The sequence below is a fragment of the Equus przewalskii genome, chromosome 19 (assembly GCF_037783145.1).
Source record: "Equus przewalskii isolate Varuska chromosome 19, EquPr2, whole genome shotgun sequence".
Lineage (NCBI taxonomy): Eukaryota > Metazoa > Chordata > Mammalia > Perissodactyla > Equidae > Equus > Equus przewalskii.
The window spans coordinates 27,393,674-27,421,574 of record NC_091849.1 but is presented as its reverse complement, the minus strand read 5'-3'; the positions used below and the strand labels follow the sequence as shown (position 1 = coordinate 27,421,574).

General features: G+C 40.5%; 1 protein-coding gene and 1 long non-coding RNA gene across 4 annotated transcripts in view; one reads left to right on the top strand and one right to left on the bottom strand.

Annotated features, from left to right (window-relative positions):
- Positions 1–1,881: 1,881 nt before the first annotated feature.
- Positions 1,882–27,666, bottom strand: ZKSCAN8 (zinc finger with KRAB and SCAN domains 8). 2 transcript variants are annotated; one of them, XM_070585139.1, is made up of 6 exons: positions 26,750–27,666; positions 11,980–12,492; positions 10,903–11,044; positions 9,012–9,100; positions 8,576–8,699; positions 1,882–7,904 (listed from the first exon to the last, which is right to left on the bottom strand). In XM_070585139.1, the coding sequence occupies exons 2-6, from the start codon at positions 12,394–12,396 to the stop codon at positions 6,943–6,945; spliced, it is 1,734 nt and encodes a 577-aa protein (XP_070441240.1). In that variant the 5' UTR covers positions 12,397–12,492; positions 26,750–27,666; the 3' UTR covers positions 1,882–6,942. The 2 variants fall into 2 exon arrangements, with proteins under 2 accessions (XP_070441240.1, XP_070441239.1); XM_070585138.1 differs by lacking the exon at positions 26,750–27,666 and adding an exon at positions 18,700–19,054.
- The window catches only part of LOC103541584 (uncharacterized), a 29,828-nt gene continuing 20,859 nt past the window's right edge, over positions 18,933–27,901 (top strand). The window contains exons 1-3 of one of the 2 annotated variants that reach the window (XR_011529969.1): positions 18,986–19,255; positions 26,496–26,668; positions 27,168–27,901. This is a non-coding gene — a long non-coding RNA (uncharacterized lncRNA). Of the gene's footprint in view, positions 19,256–26,495 lie in introns of both variants that reach the window. The other variant, XR_011529968.1, reaches the window with a different exon arrangement.

Below are 27,901 nucleotides of genomic sequence, written 5' to 3'. Positions count from 1 at the left end.
AGACATCCTGATCACAAAGACTGATTGTGAACTTTTTGAAGATACAATCAAAATTCAATTTTTACCCAAGATTAGCTGTCTGCCTCCAGCTCCAATTAAAATGCTTTACCACCCCGGACTTTGAGTGTCCTCCCTAGCAGGACTGGACTCTATTTGGGTTTCTACCTGAATCTGTGCTCCTGAAATCTCAATTCTTTGTTCCTTGATAAACACTTTGCTTCTTAAACTGGTTTCTGTTTTTGCAGGATGACAGTATACTGGTTCGGACATACAAGCTGATAAAAGGAGTAATTCTTAAAATGAAACATTACAGGTAGAGGCACTAAGTATGACTCCATCCCGTGGCAGAGTATAAATTAAGAACATACAATAACAAGGTTCAGACTTGAGGGCATACCCAGCCAAAAAAGAAATGGGCAGAGTCTCAGAAAACCTGGATTCTCTTTCCACCTGTACCACTAACTTAATGGGTGACCCAGTGCAATGGGTGGACTCTCTGGACCTCTATTTAGAGAACAGGTTGGAAAATGATCTCAAAAGTCACTTCCCAACCTAGCATTCTACAGACTATGAATACTTAAACACAACAGAGCAATGTAGTTACTTCTTTGGTGTGTTACACATTGAACTGATTTTCTAACTCTGGGATTGATCCTTTTTAAACTTGTTGAAGGAAGTACCATAGAGCTACAAAAGGAGACATATTTTTGAAAGGTCTTCTTTTAAGCCATTTAATTTAGGAAATCACATCTCCCCCTACATATCTGCCTTCCTAAGTAGGATTAACAGTCTGTTAAAAACTTGCTAAGTGGGAATGTGTTTTACTTGACAAACTCTGACAACATTCTGGCTTGTGGTTTCCTTGGAGAGTTGGTAATTAATCCTGTTCAGTGGCTGATTTTCCAGACATTGCCAGATTTCTCCAGTTGAGAACCACTGGTCTAACTTCAGATACAAAAGCCAAGGGACTGTTGAGGGTTATGTCTTGTCCCCAAAGGTAAATCTTTGATGATTTACAGGCCCCCTGCTAAAGAGATAGCCCCCAGTGTTTTATCTTTGATTTTATATAATGCACCAAGATGTGGAAGACTAAAACTAGACTTTACTCCTCTGACACCTTCCACTTGGTATAAGGATTGAGGCAGATCTGATACTGAAAGCAACCTTAGAACATCATCATCAGCAATTTTATTGTTTACCATCACCCCAACATGTATGTTGCTGTGAACTCCAAACATTAAAGCTTTTTTTAAATAATCTTATAAACTACAAAATATATACACACTTAAGATTCTCTTAAAGCTTGGCATAGCTAATTTTTGTAATTGTAATGTTAATATTTGATCTCTATTCTTTTTCTTAGATATCCAGACCAGGGTTCCTCAACCTCAGCACTATTAAACATATGGAGCCAGACAATTTTTTTGTTGTGGGGGCTGTCCTGTGTGTGCAGTTTTTAGCAGCATCCTTAGCCTCTATCCACTAAATGACAGTAGCATCCCAGCCATCCACTGATGGTACAACCAAAAATGTCTCCAGACATTGCCAGATTTCTCCAGTTGAGAACCACTGGTCTAACTTCAGATACAAAACCCTATCCTCAAGCACTTTTGCAATGATAACTTTAACACAGTAATCTTTAGAGTTTCCTATTTTCTTTCTTTTTTAACCAATAAATAAGTCTGGGCAAACAAATGGAGAGCTTCGTATTTCAGCTTTCACACATAATCTCCTAAAGTTGGATTTTTTGGTCTTAGTCTTAGGTATAGGCAGTTACTGATGTACTACGGAAATACATCTGCACACAAAGTGGTAAGAAAAGTACATCCTTGAAAACGGCTTAAAAATTTCTTTAGGTAACACCATAAATAATCCACACAATAATTCGACAAGCATTTATTAAACGCCTACTGTGTGCTCAGCACTGTTCTAGGCACTAGGGGGTGCAGAGATACAAATGTCAAAGTTATTATTCCTGCCCTCAAGGAGCTTACAATTTAATTTGGAAATAAATACAAAGGTGAAACCACAATACAGAGTGCTAGAAAATAATTACAAAGCAACATATTAGTAAGTGCATGGACCACAATATAAACTCAAAGGATAAGTGCTGAGGCAGCACGGAATAAGGGAGGTCTCAGTATGAGGTGAAGTCAGTCAGGGAGAGCTCACTCAGAAGATATAAAGGAAGCAAGGCTTTGAAGGGAGTGATCAACTGAGCTGGGGCCAAAGAGCAATCTAAGCAAAAGGAATAGCATGAGAAAGGCACAGAGGCAGGGTTTATAAGACAAGAGTGGAAGGCCACAGGAAGTTTGAACGTGACAAATCAAGGTGAATATGCTGGAGAATAATGGGGCTGAGGCAGATTAAGCATGGAGGGCAAGGTAATGAAGAACACTGAACACCACTGCTCTCATAGGAAATTATGTGCTAGGTGTTCTTGAGTGAAAAAGACCTAACGAAAATGGATTTTGAGGAGGACCATCTTGGAAGCATACAAAATGAGGATCTTGAGAGCAAGGAAACTGGTAAGAAAGAATTACAATAACCTGGGCCTCAGATGATACAGAGCTGCAGAGGGCTACGAGAGGATGGCAGTAATGTAAAAGATCCAACCTCAAAGAGAAAACTGACTAAAAATTTGAATGACTTAGCAAGATTTTGGATTTGGAGAGTGGAGAGCAAAAAAAGACTTACCCAAGACTAGGATAAGAAATATGAAGAGTAGTGAGTCTATTCAGGGTAAAGAAGTTAAGTAACGATGCTTATTTAAAAGGAAAATGGGAGCTTGGGGACAAGAGAGATGAGTTCTGTTTACAAATACCAAATTGTGTAGGGACCTGTGGAAAAGTCCACAAGTTAAGAGATGACCCACAAGGTAGGAAATATTAAGTTACTGAAATATAGGAGGTAAGTGCAAACAATCAAAATAGATAACTAAGAATGAGTATAGAAGTAGTGAATAAAATTAAGACATGGGGATTATTTTCAGTAGAGAGAAGGAGAAAAAAGACCAATAAATAAAAGCTAGAAATTGGAGAAATATGACCAAAAAGGATCCCACAAGCCAGAGAAGAGAATTCCTGAGATGCAGGGGAACTTCAACAGTATGAAATATAGACCAAGAAGGATAAGAGCTCCAGAAAAGGTATTAATATTTATCCACCAGTGATTATGAAAACATTTCAGTGGAATACTGAGTACAAAAACTAGTAAAGAGAAGTTTTAAAAACAGATGAATGAGGAAACGGGGTTGAACAATGGATGACATGTTTGAAAAATCATGACTGATAGAAGAAAAATAAAATGGTTGTTGGAAATGGGCAGTGAAGTTGAAGGATTTCTACATTTTATGTTGTAGATGAAGATACTATTGTCATCCTAACTGTCCATCTGCCTGGCCTTGTACACGGATATCTCATTTCCCTCCATCATTCTACTTTCCCTGGGGCAGTTTAGAGAGAAATGTATTTGAAACTGTAAGTTATTATTGCTTCATCCTCCCAGTTACCCTTTTAAACATGTTTTACTTGCACAATTTAGCTTTCTAGTACTACAAAGCATCAAAAGTATCAACACTTAAAGATGATATAATTACAAACCAAAATGGCATTTTTCAACCAATTTTCCAGTAATTGTAATGGACTTACAACTATACTGCACATTCCCTTCCCCTATACCTCCTATGACCAGGGATACATAATTTTTAAATGGCTGACCAGCGTTAGGGTGTCCATTAGAGATATGGTAGCACGGTGGTCAGGAGCACAGGCTCGAGAATCAGACTGTACAGGTTAGAATCCCAGCTCTATCACTTACCAGCTATGTGATGTTGGGCAACTCATTCAACTGTTTAAGCCTCATCTCATCTATAAAACAGGGAATATAATAATTATATCTATCATAAGCATGAGAAATGCTTAACATGGTTTGGCACATAGTAAGTGCTCAATAAATGTCAGCTATTATTGTCTAGAGACTTAGAACCAAGTGCAAAGCGAAGTGTTCCATACGGGAATCAACCAATACATTCTAGCATTGTCACCTTGCTCAACCGAGAAAATCTTTGAAACCTAAGATGCCTCTCTCCTAGGACTATGTTGGATGGCAGCAGAGTTACAGAAGAACCACTTCATCATATCAGGTCCTATAATGAGAAGCTGAGGATGCGAGAAGAAAGTACTGGTGAACAGTGCATTTCAGATTAATAGCATAAAAAGAGAATCTGCAGGATAAAGGAACTTAGTGCATGTCCCTCACAGTTAGGAGCTCAAAATAAGGTCCTATAGACTGACCAACAATATTCTAATGCTATGAGTAAGAAGTGGAGAACAAGAATGGACTTCTACGTATGCCCCAAAGAAACAACAGCCTTTTTCTACTGTCTCATACTACTTGGTTATTTCTACAGGTGTGATGAATCAACCTTGATAGTTTTTTCAAGTCGTGTCTTTTCTCACATTCATCCCAATATAACATTAATCTTTCTGGTTATATTTTCTTTTCTCTGAATTTCTGCCAGATGCATAGTAATTCTGAGATTTAAGTAAGCTGGCTACACATTACTCTGAGTAAAGAGATGTTAACTGGTACATCTATAGTTATTTCAGTATGTTGCTCTGCTAAGAGCTTTCAATGAAATAGAAGGCAAACGTTCTTCTACGCTATATGAGAGGGGTGTGTGTGTGTGTACAAGCACATGCATACACACATTTTCTCCTCCTGACAATGTACTCATCCTATGTAATATCTGTACATAGGCAGCACTGGCCTCAGGCAGAATTAGTATCTTGCACAGAGTTATGGTAAGGCACAACTTAAACAGAGAGCATGGATCTAGAGACAACCAGGTATATTAGTTTCTGGTTTCTTGAAATTTCAACTACAAGGGAATTAGGAATGGTAATCTATAGGCAAAAACCCCCCGCAAAACACAAAGAAAAGAGAGAAGGGACGATAAAATAAAGCATAATGGAAAGCACTGTTTTGAAAAAGTTAACCAAGGAAACCAGGACGACAAATGACAAGTAGGTACCAATGGCTCAATGAAATAGGTGTAATAACCTTGATGATGTTAGTGGTGAAGGTGGACCATGAGGGGGTGGGTAGACAAAGGATGTTACAGGGAAGGAATTTATGATCCAAAAGGTGGACCTCTATGATGTACGATTTTATGACTGATTTTTAAAAATAGCAATCATAAAATAACGTGATTAATGAGTGTGGTCCCTGTTGAGGATAGCCACAGGGTGAAGTTGAGTAACTTCTCTTGGAGTTTTCATCAGAATGTAGGTCATATTCTTCTGAATAGTATTAATGGAATCAATTCCAATTTTGAAAGCCAATTTTGGAAATAGCCATAAGTTACTCAATTCCAAATCTGGTGAGTAAGTGGGTAATCAAATGGTCGAAAATGAGATGTGACTCAAGAGTAATAGAGAGTTTCCTTGTATGGTTTATTAAATGGGAATTTGGGGAGTGTTCCAAATATGTGGAGGAGTGGTAGCACTATTGGAATAACAGCACTACTGGAATAACTAGAATGCTCAATTTAAAGGACAATCCACGTTTGGATGCCTAAGTTCTGGTGTGTTACTTTAAACTAGCCTCATTACTTAACATAATATCCCTTGGTATAGTGAAAGCCTCAAAGATGAAATACAGTGCTTGATGATGATGAGTTTAATATTGTGCCTTTGCTGGATTACAGATGGAGTACACCAGAATTCAGAAGAATGAGGAATTTTAAGGTGAAGTATTTGACAGATTGTCACTGTGGATATATAAAACAAATGGCAAGAAACAGATGGAGAATGATGAGTGAGGTGCTGAGGCCATCTAAGGAGGTGGATCCAGGGTAATGACAAGAGTGACAGACCATCTGGTCAGGGGGTTTGTGCAGACTGATAGGAACCTGAGAAAGCAGTACTGTAATGGGCCTAAAGGGACAAGTGTACATTCTTTGTAAGGATTTTACTATCTTCCTCAAGCACCTCTGTCTCCTCTTTCTCCCAGGTGATGCCCTAACTAGGATAGTGTAAACACCTACTTGTACCACAGTGTACAGTGGGAAGGTAGGAAGGAGAGCCAGAAGCCACCAAAAGGTACAACCATCGAAGCTCAAGAGCCACTGGGCTGAGTCTCCACTCACCTCTTTCTCTGCAACATCCCACAACCATCACTAATGCGTCCACTTCCTTTGCTGACACAGGTACTGGGACTGGGGGTTGTGAAGGATACGTATGGATGCTCAATGACTCAGTGGAGTCAGTGAAGGTGATATATGAAGAAAAATGCTGGAGTGCTGTTAAAAATATAGCATTCTGAGTTTGCATGGGAACATGGATTTCCACTGACTAGCAGGAACATTGGAATAAAATAGAATGCGCACTTAAGCATAAATACACTAAGTGTCTGTAAAAATTTCCCTAGAACTAGCATCTTAGAAAGCTAAATACAAATATAAGTCTTATACAGAGGCTGCTCTGCACTCTAAAGCAGCTTCTTAGATCAGATTAGGAGCACAAGTGCACCTTCAGGGGAATAAATGGGAGATCACAGAGATGGGAAAAAGCAGAGGAACTAGGAGCAGCCTCTCTCAAACCTACAGCTACTCACCCAAAAAACAAAATTAAGTGCCTCGAGCCACGACAAGCAACTTGCTCTAATGCTATTTTAAGTTTCTAAAGGATGCACTAGGCCATCGGGAGCTCCACTCCATCAGATACTTTGCAAGAATGTCAAGCTAATCAACCTGCATCAAGGCACTGGGCCCAAACTACTGAAGAGCTATTCTAACTTTGCCACCACTATTGATTCTGACCCTAGGTAAGGTTACAATGATGACAAACTTTCTGCCTTTTTACCACACTGAAAGACCTCTTACTGGCATGTGGTTTCTCTAATGCTGAATAATGCCCAAACTATGACTGAAGTTTCTTCCTAAACTCCTATGGATTCAGGTTTTTCTCCACTGTGGATTCTCTGATGTCGAATGAGACTCGACCTCTGAATAAAGGCTTTCCCACACTCATTACATTGATAGGGCTTCTCCCCTGTGTGAATTCTCAGATGCTGAATGAGGCCAGTGTTCCCATTGAAAGCTTTCCCACATTCTTTACATTTATAGGGTCTTTCTCCAGTGTGGATTCTCTGATGTTCAATAAGGCCTGACTTCTGACTGAAGGCCCTCCCACACTCATTGCATTTGTACGGTTTCTCCCCAGTGTGGCTTCTCTGATGGCCAATAAGATGTGAGCTTCGCCTGAAGGTTTTCCCACACTCATCACACTCATAGGGCTTCTCCCCAGTGTGGATTCTCTGATGTCCAATGAGGTGTGAGCTATGACTGAAAGCTTTCCCACACTCATTACATTCATAGGGTCTCTCCCCACTGTGGATTCTCTGGTGCAGAATAAGGCCCGCACTCTGACTGAAAGCCTTCCCACACTGATTGCACTGATACGGCTTCTCCCCAGTATGGATTCTCTGGTGCAGGATCAGGCCTGTGTTTTGACTGAAGGCTTTACCACACTCCTTACAGTGGTAGCGTTTTACTTTGTTGTGGATATCCTGATGGGAAAGAAGGGCTGACCTGTAACTGAAGGCTTTACCACACACATTACACTGATAGGGTTTCTCCCCAGTGTGGATTCTCCAGTGGCGAACAAGGCCTGAACTCTGAGCAAAGCTCTTCCCACATTCATCACATTTATGTCGTCTCTCTTGGGTGGGATTTCCCCGCTGCCTCTCTAATCTGCCCAGAAGGTCTCGAGCTTCTCCATGCTCAAGACCCCCGATAACATCCCCGTTGCATTTGGCAGCTGTTTCTCCATGTGGTTGGATTCCAGTAGATATTACCTGTTTCGAAGCTAATTCCCTGTTCTCATTCCTGGTCTCACCACCTGAAATAAAAATGTAATAAATAAACATCAAGTCAATGTCACTTGCTATTCTCTATGTTAGGAGAAAGGAATCCAAGATAGGGGAAAAGGAAAACACACATGGATAGCTATAAGTAAATGTGAATCTTCCATCTGTCTTCAAAATGCCTTCATAATATGGGGAGATGTGAGCAGGGTCAAACAGAAGTATGACAGGCCACCTGGGGAAGAAGTGCTATGAAAAAAGAGGGTTGTTGGAAGGAGTATTAAAGTAGGGAAGGTACCAACTGAGGAGAAGTGGAAGTTGGGGAGTGGGAAGGAATATAGAACTACTAAAAGATCTAAGGAGTGGGATAGAAATGGAAGAAAGCCTCAGGCCGAAGTGAGAGAAATCTATGTAAAGATCCTATGGGAACTGGGAGCAGAAGAAATGAGTGAACTCAGAGAGCACTAAAAGATTTCAATTTTCAACTGGCAAAGAGACCAATACCCAGTTACAAACTGTAAGGTAAATCTTGGATGGGAGAATAAAAGTTTCATTTTAGACCTCAAGAAGTCTCAACATTGTATCTCTCTATTAGATGCTGAGTTTAAACTCAAATATGTCTTTCAGAAAGCTCAGAGCTACCATACACATAAAATACAAATGAACAAAAAACTTAAATGATAATAATAACCAGAGCTCTCCTTACCCAGGGAGAACATGTTTCTGTAATTCTCTGGCCTGTTATCTCTACTCAGATCCTTCTGTGATGGATCAAGAAGCCACTCCTCTCGAATTAGGGACACAGCCATGTCTTCAATCTTCTCCAAAGTCTGAAACAAAACAAGATCCCCATTTGGGGACTGGGACTGTTCCACAGCTCAAACCCAGAGTGTCAGAGAGATCCACCACGGTTGGACAATTGGAGAGGATCAAGAGGTGGGAATGTATTGTGTAAAGGGATCTGAATAGCTGGGAAGAAAAGATTTATTGGGGGAAAATCAAGTATCGATCTGTCTCTATGCAAAAGAATCTGGGGCAAGTTCTTGCGTCAGTACTGCTACAGACAGTCCAAACATGGGGTAGATGCCACAAACACTGCCAAATAGAGCTATGGGACTTCCGTGAGAAGGAGCACGACTCACCTGGAATCCTGCTGTAAGAAGTGTAGCTGTCATCTCCTGGTCTCCAGGACTTCCCTTCTGGGGAGGGGCAGGACTCTGAGTAGATATGGCTGAGAGAGGAGGAAAGGAGCTATGAATGATACCAGCCTTGTCCTGCGATTGGGGGAGCTAGGAGTAACCCATTCCACAATTATTTGTATTTCAGAAGATATGCATACCAGAGATTTTGCATATGAAATGCTGATATCGTGGGTTCTGGATCCATACCTATGGTTGCCCACAAAACACAAGCATTTTGACGCCCCACTCAGCCTCAAGCTACATGTCAAAAACAGAAAGTGTGCTGGTCTCCTAACAGGGATCGCCTTACAATTTCTTCTCCACCACCAAAGCTATATTCTATCCTTGTGCCTGTATACAGTATTTCTTTAGGTCTTGATCTCTTGGCAAACTGAATATGAGAACCAGTCTCTCTCTATTAATTCTATTACCTTTCTGAAATGTCTACCACGACTGCCAGTATCTTCTTCCCATAAATACCAGAGTGTGCAACAACAGAATCAACATAGACCACTGTGTCTTGGGCAACACGCTTTAGAACTTTAATAATTATACTATTAATTGAAAATGTTTCTATGCTTCTTTAGAAATATTAAAAATCCATTTATATAGAACTACTAAAAAAACAAGAAATGCAAGGCAAGTACAAGATGAGAGTAGAACATCTTGTTCTGTAAGAAAGTAAGGAAGCTCTCAAAAAATGACAGGGAAATGTCAAAAGGGCACAGGAGCCAGACTGAAGGGGCCTCCTCTGGCCAAATCTGAGACAATTTAAGCATAAAAATAAAGACAGTAATAGAATATTTATGGAGTAAGAATTATGAGACCATACTGATAAATTAGAAAAATAATAAAATGAGAAGGGAACACTCTCCATTACAATAAGGAAATAAACGTAGAAAGAGAAAATGATCACTTTGTAACAGTCTTAGTAATCACTGATTCAGTCAAAAAGCATCAGTGAATACTAAAACTAGTGTTTTAGCAACAAAAGTCTGATGAGGACCAGGATATTTACATAGACCCAAGAGTGTCTTCCCCACAAATTAGTTATTAATTACAAAGGGGAAAATAGTAACTTTACAACGATTAACCTAGCAAGAATAACTTTAAACAAATTATCAAAGATAACAATGCCAATAACGGGACAAATTCCTGTTGTATCCCTGAGAATACATCATCACTTGCGGGGCATTCTTGTCAAATACACACAACTTGAATCAAATATGAGGAACCATCACACAATACCCAACTTGCAGCCACTTCACAAAATAACTGACCTGTACTCTTCAAAAATGTCAAGATCATGAAAGGCAAAGAAAAGCTGAGGAACTATTCTAAATTAAATGAGACTAAAGAAATATGACAACCAATTGCAAAGTGTGATCTTGGAATGGACTCTGAAAGAACAATATTGGGACAACTGGGAAAATGTGAATATGAACTTTGGACTAGATTAGTAGTGTTGTATTTCCTAATTGTGATGAATTTATTGCAGTTATGTAAGAAAATGCCCTTGTTTGAGGAAATACAAACTGAAATATTTACAAATAAAGTGGCTTGATGATACCAGCAAAACCTCAAAAATGCCTACATTGTAAATACATTGGGGTAACAGAAATGTGTGAATACCTAAAAATCCCCAAATTCTTTAATTTGTTCGTTAGTTTACCACTGGAACTGAGAGTCTGTATTTGAAGCCTAGATAAATATTTAAACCAGGTCATATGACTGGTCTGTAAATAGAACTGATTCTAGTTCTTGGTTCTCCAGGAACTAGACAGGTGTTCCAAATGTACTTTCTTTCCTTTCTACTTCCCCCTACCCTCATCAATAAAATCTGGCCCCTCACCTCTCTCTTGTGGCCCTTGGAGCACTGGAGATTTCTGCTGGGTTGCCACAGGTTGGAGCTGAGTATCTGGAGACTTTGGTGCAGATTCTGAATGCACCAACTCCTCCCACATTACCCTATGTCCATGTGCACGCGCCGGGACCTGGAAACAATGGGACAGTTGCATTACAAGGCACCCCTTTGAGAAATGAAGTGAACAATGTAAGATGACCAAGAGCACATCTACAGGGATACATGCTTGGGGAAGGGAGAAGCAGAGTCTCATTTACTTCCTAGGGGCAGTAAGGAACACAAATATGTTGATTACCATAGAAAGGCATCATTTTTGCTCAGTACTGACGGGAAAGATTTCTGCTAATGCCCTCCCTGATGCACACAACATCAATATTTTGCACTCTCAGGGCTGGCCCGGTGGCACAGCGGTTAAGTTCGCACGTTCCGCTTCTCAGTGGCCCGGGGTTCGCAGGTTCGGATCCTGGGTGCAGACATGGCACCGCTTGGCACGCCATGCTGTGGTAGGAGTCCCAGATATAAAGTAGAGGAAGATGGGCACAGATGTTAGCTCAGGGCCAGGCTTCCTCAGCAAAAAGAGAACTGGCAGTCGTTAGCTCAGGGCTAATCTTCCTCAAAAAAAAAAAAATAAGTAAAAGTAAAGAAAAAAATATTTTGCACTCTCAAGGCAGGAGGAGGAGAATGATAAACAGAAACTTAAAGCAGTGCTATTCAGTGGAAAAAATTTTTGATAAAGAACTAGGAAACCTGAGTTCTGGTCTCAGATCTACCTTTAGTTATTTGGGTGCCCCTGAAAAAGTAACTTAAGTTCTCTGTGCATCAGTTTCCCTTCTGGCAAACAGGAACAATAAGTTGTAGAGATGTTCTGAGGATAACATACGGATTTACATCCTTTACAAAACTAAAAAGAACTCTACAAATACAAGCCATACTATACTACAACTGTTTTCATTCTCCTATAACAGAAACTCGTGCTCAGCATTTACTTCCATGGTGGTGCCAATGTCCCCCCACCCAGCTTCCAGGACTCCCACAGTCACAGCATGCACACCTCCTTCTACTTACTGGCCGTCCTAGTATATCAATCTGCCTTTCCAAATCCTCCAATAGCGTGACCACCTCCTCTCCGTTCTCGAGCTGATGTTCCTTAACCAGAGTCTGGAGATCCTCAGGCAGGATGGTCAAGAACTGCTCCAGCACTAGCAGCTCCAAGATCTGCTCCTTGGTATTCAAATCTGGCCTCAGCCACTGATGGCAAAGTGCCCGGAGTTGAATAAGAGCTTCTCGGGGTCCTAGTGTCTCTTGGTAGCATAACTTTCTGAAGCGCAGGCGGAACAGCTCTTGGCCAGGAGGGTTATTTTCATGTAGACTTGATTCCTGGTCCCAACCATGATCTTCCTCCACCTTAACAATTACAAGGTCCTCTTCAGGAGCCTGGTCTGGAGGGGATGGGGCTAAAGACTTTCTTGATTCTGCAGCCATTTAGGGCCGGAAAAGCTCAGGAGGCTCGTTTCCACTACCTTCTTATAATCTTCTTAAGAGAAGACCCTTCCGAGGGTCTCTTCTTTAAAGATACTCCTTGGGGAAAATAACAAATAGTGTTAAGGCAAGTCAAAGGTCATAATAATTTACTAAGATATCTTATCAGGCTCCCTACCATGATGTGGACTTCATGGCTCAGGCATTTAAGTGATCCTCTTCACTGTTTCAGAAGTAACTCCTTACCTTCTAAGCCTTCTGCCACACCAAACCTTTCTGAGGAATAACCCCTTCCTTCTGCTTTCTCTCTTTAAGGACGTGGAATAGGGCTAAACAAAGTCAGGAAACCATGTAGATTGGGTCTAATTAAGAAAGCATGCATTTAACCTCAGCTGGCCCTCAGTGCTGCTTATTTAACTCTTTTCAGCGTTTGCTACACCAGCTGTACTGTTTCTTCACACTTCAGCTCTCAACTTGACCCTCACTTTCAACAAAAGAGACCAATTTCCATATAATTTAGCTCAAGGTATCATCAAGAACTGTCCTAACACATTCCTCTTCTCCACCTAACATTCATTCCTATCTGTGCTCCTCATCTTCCCTCCTGTCTCAAGGTGAACTTCTATGGACCCTCTTATCTTAAAGCTCTACAACTCTCTTTGCAGCATTGGTTTTCCATCTCCAAGGAACCTGGATGCCCTATCAACACCTATAACACAAAAGTCTAGTCTAACACACTAATGACCTTCCAGAATGTTTTATAAATAAAATCATACAGTATGTAGCCTTTTGAATCTGGCATCTTTCACTTAGCTAAGTACATTTTGAGATCATCAATGTTGTCGCATGTATCAGTAGTTTATTCCTTATATGGATGTACGTTTCCTTATCCATTCCTCAGGTGAAAAGATTTCTTAGTTGTTTCATTTTTGATGATTACAAATAAAGCCACTACGAACATCTGCATATGACTTTCTTGTGAACAGTTTTTGTTTCACACGGGTAAATATCCAGAAGTGAAATTACTGGGTCATATGGTAAGTGCATGTATAACTTTGTAAGAAACTGCTGAACTGTTTTCCAAAGTGGCTATAAAACTTTCTATTCCACTAGCAAATATGTGAGAATTGCTGTTGTTCCATATCCTCATCAACATTTTTTTTTCTAAATTTTAGATATTCTAATAGGTGTGTAGCGGTATCTCACTATGGTTTTAATTTGCATTTCCCTACTAATAATGTTGAACATCCTTTCATGTGCTTATCTGCCATCCATATCTTCTTTGGTGAAGTATCCATTCAAAATTTTTGCCTATTTTTTTAATCAGGGTTTTTTTTAATTATTATTGAGTTTTAAGAGTTCCTTACATACTTTGGATACAAGTCCTTTACGAGATATGTGATTTGCAAATATTTCCTCCTTTTCATTCTTTTAACAGTGCCTTTCAAAGAACAGAAATCCCTAATTATTTTGAAGTTTGTGATTTTTTTCTTTAAGGGATTGTGCTTTTGGTGCCATATCTAAGAAATCTTTGCTTAATCCAAGACCACGAAGATTTTCTCCTGTTTTCTTCTCAAAGTTTTATGGTTTTAGGTTTTACCTTTAGTTTTATGATCCATTTTGAACTAATTTTTGTATAGAGCTTGAGGTACGGAGGGAGGTTCATTTTGTTACATACAGATACAAAGTTGTTCCAGCACCATTTGCAGAAATGACTATCCTTTACCCATTGAACTGTCTTTGTATCTTTTGTCAATCAATTGACCATATGTGTGTGGGTCTATTTCTGGAATCTCCATTCTGTTCCATTGACCTATATGTTTACCCTTTTATTAATATAAAACTGCCTTGATTATTGTGGCTTTTAAAATCTTGAAATCTGGTACTAAGAGTCCTGCAACTTTGTTGTTCATTTTCAAAATTGTTTTGGCTTTTCCACTTCCATTGCATTTTGATATAAATTTTAGAATTGGCTTCTTCATTCCTACAAAAAAATCCTGGAATTGGATTTATGTGGAATCTACAGCTCAGTTAAGGGACAACTGATATCTTAACAATATTGAGTTTTCCATCCCATAAACACGATACATCTCTCCATTTATTCGTCTTCTCCGACTTCTTTCATTAGTGCCCAAACTACCTATTCTAAAAGGACAAGATAAAATGCTTTCTCCTTTAAAATCCTTTTTTGATGACTCCAATCGGAAGTGACTTCCCTCTTACACTATAGTTCTTAAATGTGTACTACTTTAATGTTACTTTTCCCATAACTGTGTATTATTAGTTGGAAAAGAGTTCTGACTTCCTAACTTAACTGTACGTTCCCCTTGAGTAGAGGTCTATATCTTCTATCTTATTGACAGAATTGAAGAACATCAGAGGGCCATTATTTACAATACTTAACAGAGAATGTATCTATGTTTGTCGAAGAGTGAGGTTTAGATACAAGACCTGAGGTCCACAGAGTTCGATTACAGAGTTCCATTTCTTTATGGGATTTCCGTCCATGGCTTTTGTCTTTGGTATCGGACCTCTCTCTCACTGCAGCTGCAGTGTTAAGCGGTCTTCCAGCTTTTGGTTATGCTTTTCTCCCATTCGTGTTCTGCAAAGCTGCCTGCTGTGGGTTGAAATATGTCCCCAAAAATGACATGTTGAGGTCCTAACCTCTTGTACCCGTTAATGTGACCTTATTTAGAAATAGGGTCTTTGCAGATATAATCAAGTTAAGATGCTGTTATACTGGACTAGGGTGGGCCCTTAATCCAGTATGACTGGCGTACTTTTAAGAAGAGGAGAAGATACACAGAGATCGACACACAGAAAGAGAAGGCCACGTAAAGACACAGACACAGAAGACAGCTATGTGACTACAGAGACAGAGAGGGAGTTAGGCAGCTATAAGCCAAGGAATGCCAAGGATTACCAGTAACAACCAAGAAGCTAGGAGAGCGTGGCCCTGCCAACACCTTAATTTGGACTTTTGGCCTCCATAGTTGTGAGAGAATAAATTTGTTGTGTTAAGCCATCCAATTTGTGGTACTTTGTTACAGTAGTCCTATGAGACTAATATACTGCCAGAGACTGTTTTAACAAATATGTAATATCACTCACCTCCTAAAAATCTTTCAACAGGAAACCCAACTCTTCAACATGGTATGCAAGGCCCTTTATGATATGTAAACCTGCCTAACTTTATCTGCTATAAACTCACCTTCATAAAGCATATAGCATTCAAACTCATTTCCAAATGTGTTTTCCTCACACCTACATTCTGCTGCAGAGCTCTTTACTGTAGCTCAGTGGTTCTCAATAGGGAGTAATTTTGCCCCCCTCTCTCAGAGACATTTGGCAATGTCTGGAAACATCTGCCACAACTGAGGAGAGGGGGTGCCACTAGTATCTAGAGTAGAGGCCAGAGATGCTACTAAACCTTTTACAATGCATAACATAGCCCCCCCAAAACAAAGAGTGATTTGGCCCAAAGTGTCAATGCCAAGGAATCCTGGTCTAGCTGAAACCATTCAACTCTAACTTAAAAATCTCAGCTTACCTATTACCTTTTTCATGAGGTCTTCTCTGTCATCCCCACCCAACACCTGCCCCTCCCCAAGCAGATTAAAGTGCTCATTCTTGCCAAGGTATTTTCTACACCATCCAAATACAGGATTTATCACATTGTGTACAGTACTGTAAATGTCTGCCGTGGCCATGGTTTTCCTGCAAATGTTTGTGGCAGTGACCTTTTCCTTTGTATCTCTTTTTAGGCAGGGAAGCTATATATTTGTATGCCAAAAAGATCACAATGGCAGCTTTGTAGACCATGGGTTGGAGAAAAATGTAATTGAAGGCAGCACTGTAGAGAACGAAGAAGAGCATAACAAAAGGTAGCATGTCCAAAAGTAGTTGGCAAGAGATGCTAACACCAAGGTAAAACCATAGACCTATAGTCCACAAAGGAAAAGAAAAGATAGGCAATCAGAAGGAAAATCAGATTACACATAGTGCCTGACATGCATCTGCAAAGCAGTGCCTCTATCTTTCAGAGTTTTTTGGGGCGAAGGCAGGGTGGAGTTGGTTCACAGTCTCTTCCATCTAATGAAAACACAGAACTTCTCCCCAGAAAAAAGCCCACAGGCACGAAAGTTTACATTCAATTTCAGTAGAGTTTATAGACCTGACACCCATCCAAGAATTCCAGGAAGGTTAAGAACCCCTACTTAGAGAGTGTGGACAGAAAAGGAAGGGAATTTGAAAACTGTCTTTAAAATTAGACAAGGCTGGGAACAGTATGGGGAGTAAAATACAGACAGGAAAAACCAAGAAGCACAAGCTAAGATTAAATATGGTGATTCACATCACAGGGTTTAATTCATGGGTGATGACTTTACAGAGAAGTGGGGGGATTTCCTGGAATAGTGAAATTTTGAGGGGAGAATGAATTTGGGCAAGAGGTTGAGATTTTGTGGAGGGTATGAGACAAGGGGTAATCAATTTTGTTTTGAACAGACAAGATTAACATTCATAGTTTTAAAATAATTTATTTTGAAAATCAATTAAAATTTAATAAATTCCTAAATTTTCTTACAATAGCTATTTATGGTTTAAAAGCTTAAAAGGTCATTACTATGGGACAAATTCTAAGCTCTAATTGTCTAGAATGTGATGCTGCACAGTCATTGTTTTACCCTGTTTTCTTATGAATTTCCTCAAAGCCAAGGTTCGTCTTTATCTGCTGAACAACTGGCCATCTTCTGTCTTATAATCAATCCTCGTCAATACGAGCTATAAAATACTTCAATGCTAAGTGTGCACCATTCAAGAACTTTATATTGCTGACATATTAAAACATTAAATCAATATATTAATATCATCATAATAAATGATATTAAATAACGTCTCAACAGCGAAACTGATGGAAGTCATCTAATTATCAGGTTCATATTTTATACCAAATCAGCCAACAGATCTCCTCCATTCCCCATCTTGATTATTCTTTTTAGTAGCTAATTTTCCATGTTTTATTTTCTTCCCTGGCCAATCACACAGTTTTGGACAACTGCAACCTATAACAAACCAAGTACAAAGATATATACTACAAATTAGTCCACTATGTATCCTCCTCTCAAATAGTTTTGTGTATACACTTGTGTATTAAGTAGGTAAGCATACTGGATAAAAACTGTTTTTTACATCCTCTTTTAATACCTAGTCAAGTTTACTGATTTAGTAAGCTCAAGCAGTCAATCTTTAAAGCTTCTTGCCATCTCAAATGCGATAATCCTGTGGACTACTAAAGGCACAACTCAGCTTTTAACAACATTATTTTTTCAACAGATGAAGAAAGAATGTTTTTTCTTCCTTCAGACTAAGTTTAATTTGGGATGTTTGGGAACTGAAAACAAAACAAACAAAACAAGAAAGATATTTTCCAGGCTTTAAAGATCAAGAAAAGGTAGGTGAAGCAAATACTGTGCTTTATCGTTATCTCAAACCTCTAAGCTGAACGTTTTAACATCTACCACATTTTACACTTAACCACAAGAAAAATTCAAAATATGTGTGTATTTGCTAAAACAATGATTACTGCATAAATATACTTAACTGAACTAATCAAACAACAGAAATATCCAGTGTTTTTAGAGGTGGTGGTGGCCGTCTTCATGTTGCCTGACAAAAATTACTCATGAGTGACCTGAGTTTTGGAAATGGGGCCCCTCCTAAAGAGTTCCCAGGCATCTATTTCAGTTAGCTTTAATAAACGAAGTAAGCTGAATAAGGTTGAATTCTGTATTACCTTGAGGTGGTCAAAAATGTTTCTTTTGTACAATTATCCAGTCAACACACCACCATTTTCTGTATACACTACAAAGCGTAGAATAACTTAAGAGCAAAGATACGTTTCCGTGGATAAGTGGGGCTTCCAAAAGCAAAACAGATCTTTCTTTTTTAAAAAAAGTGACAATTTTACTGTGAAAAATGCAAAATTGCTAAGTAAAAACAACTGAGATGGTGGAAATAGTTGGGTAAAAGATAACGTGGGGGCGTTTTACTATCTTAACATAAATAAGTTCAACTGCAAATAACACTATAAAACGATTAGCCATGAAGAAAGAGAACGCCAATAAAAGGTTCCCTAGCAAAAAGTTTGGGGTCGCGGACTCGGCCTGCGCCGGCAGCTAAAGCGGCCAGGGACTCCGACCTCGGCTCGGGCCCCTCTCCAGACCCCTCAGGCCTGTCCTCGGCTGCGGCCTGGTCTGGCCACAAAGCGCTCCCCTTCCCCCGGCCCAGAGCCCCAAGCGTACTCACCGTGAGTTCCAGGGGCTGCCCAGGGTGGGGAAGGGAGACTGGCAAGGGTGGGCGCACCTGAGGAAGGGCGGGGAGAAAACGGGTCGAAAGCTGTAATCGGGCCAGGCCCCTCCAGCCCCTATACTTCCAAACCTGCGGCGGCACAACACCGGCCAACACGCATCTTGCCCCACAGGCACTTCCGGAAGCTCTCTAGGAATCCTGGAGGTCTGAAAGCTCTATGGTCGGCCGACAGCGGGGACGGAGGGGCTACGCCCCTCTTAGGCGGTAGGCGGTGCGCCGGATTCCTCCAGTGTGTGCGCGCCGCAGGGTTGCACGACTACAGGGCACCATGAACGTCCTGAGGAATAACGGACCTTTGTGTCATCTCTGCCCCGCGCAGGGGGCCCGCTCTGCGCGCTCGCTGGCGCTGGCGAGGGTAACGGTCCCCACGGGCCGGTCGGCAGGCGTGCGGAGCCCAGGACTGGGAACAGGAGGAAGCTGGGAAGGCGGTGGAGAAGGGTGCACTTTTAAGGATTCTTGTGATGCTAATTATCTGGACCTCGCGTTTGGCCAGGTTAGATACCCCTGTACTTTTCTGTTCTCTCTTCATAAATATTTCCAGTCCTCCAACATAGACTGCAAATTTCTTGAGGAATTCCTGTTAATCGTAGTTCATGGTTTTTAAAAGCTTCTATGGCACCTAGTAATAGTACACTTTATACTGTTAAGTATTCAAAAAAAAATTGTAATTGAATATAAATTCTTTTCGAATCCTTACATATTTTCCACCGTGTCCTATCTTAACGAATTGCAATCTCATAAAAACCTGCGTTTTCAGCTTAGCTTTCTTTTTGCTTGAGGAAGATTAGCCCTGAGCTAACATCTGTGCCAATCTTCCTATGTTTTGTGTGTGGGTCATTGCTGCGGCGTGACTGACAAGTGTAGTAAGTCCGCACCCGGGAACCGAACCCGCGAACCGGGACTCTGAAGCCGAGCGCGCAGAACTTAACCACTAGGCAACCGCTGCCTCTCGACTCTAGTTTTAATACCACAAAATTTGGGAAACAAATCTATGTTCATTCTTTATACCCGTTGTATTAAAGTTTTAACTTTCAGACTAAATAGGATTTCAGGGGTGGTGGTTGTGGGAAATGTCTTTTATTTTTGTTGTTGTTTTGATCCCACGTTTTTATTCCTTCAGCACTTTTACTAACCACCCATTTATTCTGAGTACTCAGGTGCCCCTCCAATCTTCACCGTAATTTCCCCTCTTTATCTGTTCCTTCTAATAGCCACCAACAATATTTTATCCAGTCCCCAACCCTAACCCAAAAATATTTTGCCCACCCACCAAGATCAAATCTGAGTGGTTTTGATTTGTTTTTAAGTGTTTTGTCATCTAATCATCACAACAAAATAAGTAAATAACAACATCAAGAAGTTACAGATTCTTTCAAGATTCTTTCAAAGCGCTTATTTTTGCTCTTTATTTCATAGCTCCTGCCTCTTTGCTGGGATGGTTACTGGAGGTAACTGGGAACAGACTAGAACTCTGCTCTTGGTTTCTTTTTTTACTTAAGAAAATAATTTTTTAAAACCAAAGTTGTACGTATAGGTAGTTTAGAAGTAAAATAGTGTTATGAGCTAGGCAAAGATTTCTCAAAAGGCACTAATAATACAAAATTGATAAATTTGACTTCATCAAAATTTAAATCTTCTGCTCAACAAAAAGGACCATTAAGAAAGTGAGAGGAGATGCTACAGACTGGAAAACATTTGCAATATATATTTCTAACAACTGGTATCCAGAATATATAAAGAACTTTCACACCTTGATCATAAGAAGACAAACCAACATAAATAGGCAAGTGATTTGAACACATACTTTACAAAAGAAGATAAATGAATGGCCAGCAAGTACATGAAAAGGTAGTCAATATCAATATACATCAGGAAAATATAAAATTAAAATGATAATGAGTTATCACTACACATCCATTAGAATGGCTAAAATTAAGGTGACTGACAATACCAAGTGCTAATGAGGATATGAAGCAACTAGAACTCTTATACACCACTAGTGGGAATGTAAAATGGCATAATTTGAAAAACATAATGACCCAGCAGTCTCACTCCTAGGTATTTACCTAAGAGATGTGAAAACATAAGTCTACAAAAAGAATGTTCACGTCAGCTTTATTCATAATAGGCCAAAACTGGAAAATGTTCATCCACAGAAGAATAGAGAATCAAATAGTGTTGTGTTCATACAGTGGAATACTAATCAGAAGTAAAAAGGAGCTACTGACAAATGAACAATGTGGACGAATCTCCAAAATATTATGCTGAATAAAAGTAGCCTTATGATAACATACGTTCAAGAGCAAGTAAAATTAATCTGTGGTGACAGAAGACAAGAAGTATTTACCCTTGATTGAGGTTGTGGTTACGTGGTTGCATACATATGTAAAAATTCATTGAGCTGCACATCTGATTTGTGCATTTTATTAATAAAAATAAAATTTAAAAATGATTAAAATTAAATATTACTCTCAGATTTATGGTGTGAAAGACAGCACGCCTCACTCCTCTCATCCCCATCAAAATCTATTTCCCAGAGACAACTACATTAACTCTTTCCTTTTTTGTTATTAACCTCTATATTTATAAATAACATGCTAACACTGCCATTTCTTGATTTTTCATGTATAGGTAATATGCATTTTCTGTTGACTTCTTACTATGGAAAATAAGCACTTAACCCTTTTAAACCACTACTTGGATTAGCCACACCAGGTATTAGAGGACACATTTTAAACTTCCTAGAGTTGCTAGGTCCCACAACAATAGCAGCCCCATCAAAGTACAAAAAGAAGTTAGACTCTGGTTACGTGTACTTTCCCTATTTGTATAAGCAGGGGACACATTTCTAATAAGACTCCAAATATTTTCCACACCTAGGGCCTCAAAGGTGTTCCCAGATTCTCCTAAGTTGCTCTGCATTTTAGCTTCAGAAGGACTGCTTCATATATATTATATGACTATCACAGTAATTCTCCAATATTTTGGTCATGACTCCTTTTATGCTCTTAAAAAGTAGTAAGGACTTCAGAGAGCTTATGTTTATGTGGGTCATATCTATTGAGATTTTCTGTGTTTCACATTAAAACGGAGGAATTAAAAATATTTATTCCTTAAAATAACAATAACAACCTATTACATGTTTAAGTAACATATTTTATGAAATTTAACTATATTTTCCAAAACACAGTAAGTTAGTGAAAGGGGTGGAATTATTTCTCCTTTTTGCAAATCTTTAATGTCTGTCTTAATAGAAGGTGGCTGGATTCTCATATCTGCTTCTTTCTTCAGTATCACACTTTTGCTCACACTTTCCCCTCTTCTAGAAGTGTAGTTCCTCCTACTCTCTCCATTTACCTAAACCCTGTACATCTTCAAGGTCTTGCTCAAATTTTGCTTTAATCAGAAAGCCTTCTCTAAGAATCTAAAAGTGGGGTGTGTAAAAATGAGAAAATGGGAGAAAGGGTGGTAGAGAGGCAAGAACATGGCTTGTTTCAAGTTCAAGTTGGAAGAGTAATATATATATATCTACTTCCTCCCCCTCCCAAGAACCTACTTAAATGACTGAAAAACTAAAAACTAAAAAAACAAGGACATACATAAATAACAGTGCTAGAAAACAAAGAGGGGACCAGAAATTTCAAGGAATTTCTGGAAAAGAATAAATAATTGGGATAGGATTGTTGGAGAAGCAGAGATAATTGCCATGCAAGACACCAAGGCCAAGTGTCCATCTCCAGAGGAAGCCTGGAGAAGTTCTAACCTCGGAATCAGCAGTTGCACAGGGTAAGGGTGGGTCATTCATTTAAGAACTGCATTTGGGACAGTTGGATATCTTCCCTTTCTCACTGGTATCTCTGGGGCCCCCGTCCTCTAGCTATGGCTTGATACCTGCTTTCTAAAACAAATGGGAGGGCTCTTATTAAGAAAACTGAGGCCTAAGAAAGAAGCATAGCAAAATTTGAGATGACTCTAGACCTCTACAATAGAACAAGGAGGAGGAAAAATACAGACAGCACTGCCTAGGAGTGAAGTGCATTGAAGCTCTCCACCCCAGAGAAGGCGGTTCTCATTTTTGGTAATTGTGTAGGTCCCCAAGCCTGTCTGCTTGCTCCCTGTTCACTCCCTCTAAAGGAAGGCCTGTCTGCAGAAGCAGCCTCCTACGTCTTCAGTGGAAACTCACACTACCTAAGTTAACCAGCACAGGACTCCATTTCTAAATATAAACAGGCACCAAACATCAGAAAACATTTAATGAAAATCAAGAGCAGAGCATGAAAGAAAAGGGTTAAGAGTAACAAAGAGATCTGACTCTCAGAAGAAACAGACAATTCAGGGAACAGAAGAAAACTTTAAATACATGAGCTGGGGAATGAATGCTGAAGACTTGCTTGGCAGATTGCTTCTAGGCAAATGAGTATATAAGTATTTAATCCATGCTGCCCTAAACAGAAATGATGGATTAATATACACAAGGAAATAAAAGACACACATAGGCTAAAATATTCTATGGATCTCTATTGATCAGAAACAGAATAAAAGTGCAAAACAGTGAGCAGGGCCAAAGTTGCAGACTTGATGGATAGGCCTGCTGGGCTAAGGATGCCAAGGGCACAGGCCCAGCTTTGCAGCTAGGAGCTGACTCCAGTCATCTACTTGATTTGAGATTGGTGTTGCCGTATCCCTGATATTACTGCAGAGTGGTGACTCTAAACTGCTATTATGAGATCTGGCTTTGATCTAGGGAGTCCCATGGTCCAGATGGAAGCAGCTTTAAATCAAATCCAGGGTGGGAGGTGGTAGTGAGTAGAGAGAGGAAGGGAAGGTACATAGGTGTATACATTGACGCAAAGTCATAAAAGTTTGAGATAGGGATTGACCAAAAGGAGAGAGAAGCTGGAAACAGAGAATAGCCTATTCCATTGATAACAGCTCCAAGTGGAAGGTGGGGGAAGACTGGATCCAAGGATGTTGTTTGGGGAAGTATTATATAGGGTCGATGAGCCAGGGAGTTAGGCAAACACGAGTGACAAAAGGCATGGGAAAGAATCTCAGGAAAGTAATGCAAAGAACCAAAAGAAAAGACAGAAGAAAGATAGGGTGACAGCAGGTGGGATGGCGGGGCACCTGGTGGGATTCATTGTGGAGTGAGTAGGGAGTGGTTAAAGGCCAGGAAGGGATGAGAAGAAATGCGAAGATTCTTATAAGTCCAACTAAACTATACAACAAGAAGCAGAAGCTCTGAGGATGATGCTTCCCAAACACGGCAATGGCACCTTGGCTGACTCAGGGGAACTGGAATTCTGATGAGAGCTGTGTAATCCCATGCCAATTTGGTCCAAGTGGATATAACAGAATATTCTGTTTGATTTCAGCATTAAAAATATACACTAAGGACTATAAGAAGAGGGCCTATGTTAGCAGGGAAAATGAGAGGATTTCTCTTATAATCACTTTCAAGTGGGATTTTTTGGATAGGATGGTTCTGAGAAGAGCTCTGAAATAAGGAATAAAATAATCAAATTAATTATAATTGACAAACAGAAAAGCACATGGGGAGGTACAGTTAAGTAACATTATTTCTTCTGTAGGTTTTGTAGATACCCCTTATCAGACTAAGAAATCTCCTTCAATTACCTAATTTGCTAATTTAAAAAATTATGAATGGATATTAAATTTTATCAAACACTTTTTCTAAAGTTATTGAATGATTGTACCGTTTTTCTCCTTTAACATGTTAGTGTGAATTACACTGATTTGCTAATGTTAATCCATGCTTGCAATCCAACTTGGTCATCATGAATGTCACCCTTCCAATATTTTGGAAGGATTCAATTTAATATTTGGTTTAGGACTTTTGTAACCGTGTTCATGAATGAGACTGTCAAAGTCAGGTTTTGAATCGAAGATAAGCAAGCCTCATAAAATGAGTGGAGTGTAACCTTATCTTTGTTGTCTGGAAAGGATTATATAAGATAGGAATTATTTATTCCTTGAATGTTTGGTAGAACTCTAGTGAAACCATCTGGACCTGAGATTTTCCTTTTCCTTCTTAAATTCAACTCTCTATGCAATTGCCATTGGATGTTATTAACAATATCACCAATTTCCAAGTTACACAGTCTTGAGAGGCCTCCTTGATTTACCCTGATGAAATTTGGAGATAAAGGAGAAATCATCAGAGCCAGCAGATTTCTCCTTTAAAATGCTGCTCTTTTCCATTAATATAACCAGCATCCTTGGTTTTAATTACCTCATGCCTACATGATTGCAGCCTTGAGACAGTCTTCCTAACTCTAGTCCATCCCAGATATGGTTAATAGATTCATGTTCTTTAAATATCATTACCCTTCCCCCAGTCACTGACCCTGAGTAGCTCGTTATTGCTTACTAAAACAAATGTAAACTTCTCTGTTTGCCTTTTATTTTTTAACAATTAAAACATGATAAACATTAGAATCTAGATGTATATAAAGTCAAATCTGACATCTCCTCTACCCTCAAATGTTATTACCTAGAGTGTTGGGAAACAATTCTCCAAGAATCTCTCACATTTCTCCAAGTCTTCTGTCAGATTTTCTTTCAGATTATCTTTTCAAATATGTTTGTATCTCCTTTTGGAGCAGATTTGTTTCCCTACCAGGATAATTAAGATAATGTCTCACTCTGGAGAAAGGTTGGGCAAAGATTTAGTTTTCCTAAGCTTGGGGTTCCTCTGCTAGGATGCAAATCCATTGTATGAGCAGCATCCACCTGGGGCCAACCACATCACCCCTGTGGGCTTGAGGACAAGGGGAACATGAAGCTCATGATGCCTCTGCCATTAAATAAAGTGCTTTGTCTCTAACACAGGAATCTAGTGACTTCTGCCAGTATCCATGAAACTGTGGCAAGTTAAATTTTTAGCTTGTAAATAGAATAAAATCTTCACAATTCTTAATATGGGGCAATCATTGTTAAGTTTGGAGTGTATCTTTTTCCTTTACATGCACAAGTGACACACATAATTACTCACATCTTTATATACAACAATTTTCTTCCAAGAAAAATGGAATATATGTTGTCCTGACAGTGCTTTTTTCAATGATAATTTATCATTTTAATGGCTGAATAGTATTCCATAATGGGATATGGCATATGTAATTATTCCCCTATTGTTAGACATTTGTTTTTTTTTCTTTCCACTATTAGCAATCCTGTCTGCCTTTTATTGTCTAGAATGAACCTCTCTTTCCCATAATCACTGTCACATTTCTCCAGTACTTGCAAGTCAAAGGACTTGTCTCATTGCTCCCTACTCAATATAAACACTGGTCTATTACTCTACTAAAGGTCTCTCTCTTCTCAGGATTTTATCATTCTGTTTGGCACTCATCACATTCTGTCATTACTTGCTATTGTTACATTTGCTCTTCAAACAGACTATAAGCTTCCTTAGCTTAGGTGTCTAATATTTATTCTGAGATCTCCCTCCCACTTCCAGTACTTGGTGGCCCTTGAAATATGCAGATGTGCCATATATTTCTGACAGGAAAAGTGGTTTGACTTGTTTTGCCAACTAGCTAAATTTAGTCAGTTTGGTTCACCTTCCCACTCCCGTTCTTTTTTTTTTTTTTTTTGAGGAAGACTAGCCCTGAGCTAACTACTGCCAGTCCTCTTCTTTTTTTGCTGAGGAAGCTTGGCCCTGAGCTTGAGCTCACATCCATGCCCATCTTCCTCTACTTTCTATGTAGGACGCCTACCACAGCATGGCTTGCCAAGCGGTGCCATGTCTGCCCCGGGATCCAGACCAGTGAACCCCTGGCGGCTGAGAAGCAGAATGTGCGAACTTAACTGCTGCGCCACCAGGCCTGCTCCTCTGTTCTATTTTTAATTCCTTCCCCTAGATCTGTCTTCATTCATCCAAGTAAGTACTTATCAAGAGCCTACCCCTTTTAGGTGCCAAGTGAGGAGAAACTGCTGCGATGAGTACCTCTCTGAAACTCACAGTGATCGTCGATCTTTAGCATTCTTCTTGGTTTCTCCCCCACTCAAGTCCTGCACTTTTCTTCACACGAGCTCCAGAAAAGTGACAGTAAATGAGTCCCATCTGACATGAATGAGAGAGACAGCAGATTCTGGGGAGCGGAGGGAAAAGTCTAAAGACTGCTTTTCTACATGCACTCTCACTTAACCGTCACAACCACTCCATGAAATAGGCACTATGTTATTATCCTGATTTAACGCAAACGAGGAAACCGAGGCTTATAGAGGTTAAAAAAATTGCCCTTGGTCCTAACTGGAGAGCGGTGGAGCCAGAATTTGAATCCCGGTTTAAAGGATTCTAGCGCCAGTACTCTTCGCCCATTTCATTTTCCCCAAGGATCAGAGAAGTTTAAACAGAGGCCAATTTTCGTCTTTCTTAGGCCACGAAGTCCTGGCAGATCGAAGCGAGCAGGTACAGTCGGTGAACCTGAGACGTGAGCGGAGGGACGCTCCTCGCGCCCTTCCCCAGCACGCCCCTGGCCGGAGCCTGAGGCGCCGCCCGCCCGGCCGGACTGCAGCGGCAGAAGCCTCCTTTGCCCGCCCGCGGCCGCTCGGGTCTCTGCTGAGGCGGCGGCTCCGTACAGCCCCTCCTCCACCCGGAGGCCCCTAAGGTCTCGGCCCACTCCGTGCCTGGGGCCGCCGGACCCGCGCTCTGGGAAGCCGCAGACTGCGGTTGACAGCTGTGCGGAGGGCCCGGATAGGAAGCTGCAGGCCGCGGCAGAAGCCTGTTCCCAAAGTCACTTTCGGGCCTCTCGTGGAATCCTGGAGGTTTCCGCAGCTCCTCGGTTGGTGCGCTTTGCGAGAATGCCCCTGTAGCGGTCCACCGCGTCCGAACCGCTCCCGGACAGTGCGTTCCCGGACGCCCCCAAACAGGTCTCCTCTTCCTCCACGTGGGGGCGCTGCGCCTCTTTCCAGGCGGGAACCCAGTGTTTCTGGACCAGGGAAAGACCGGCGCCCTTTTTCAGAGCTCTCGCGGCTCCTAATCACTTCCGGTTGCTAACGGTTCCAGAGCGCCCCGGGCTGGGGAAGGGGTTTGCGGCCCGGTGCTAGAGCGGCGGTGTGCGCTGGGCCCGGAGTCAGGAGCCGGAGGCGGTCGGGAGAGAAGGGCTGGCGG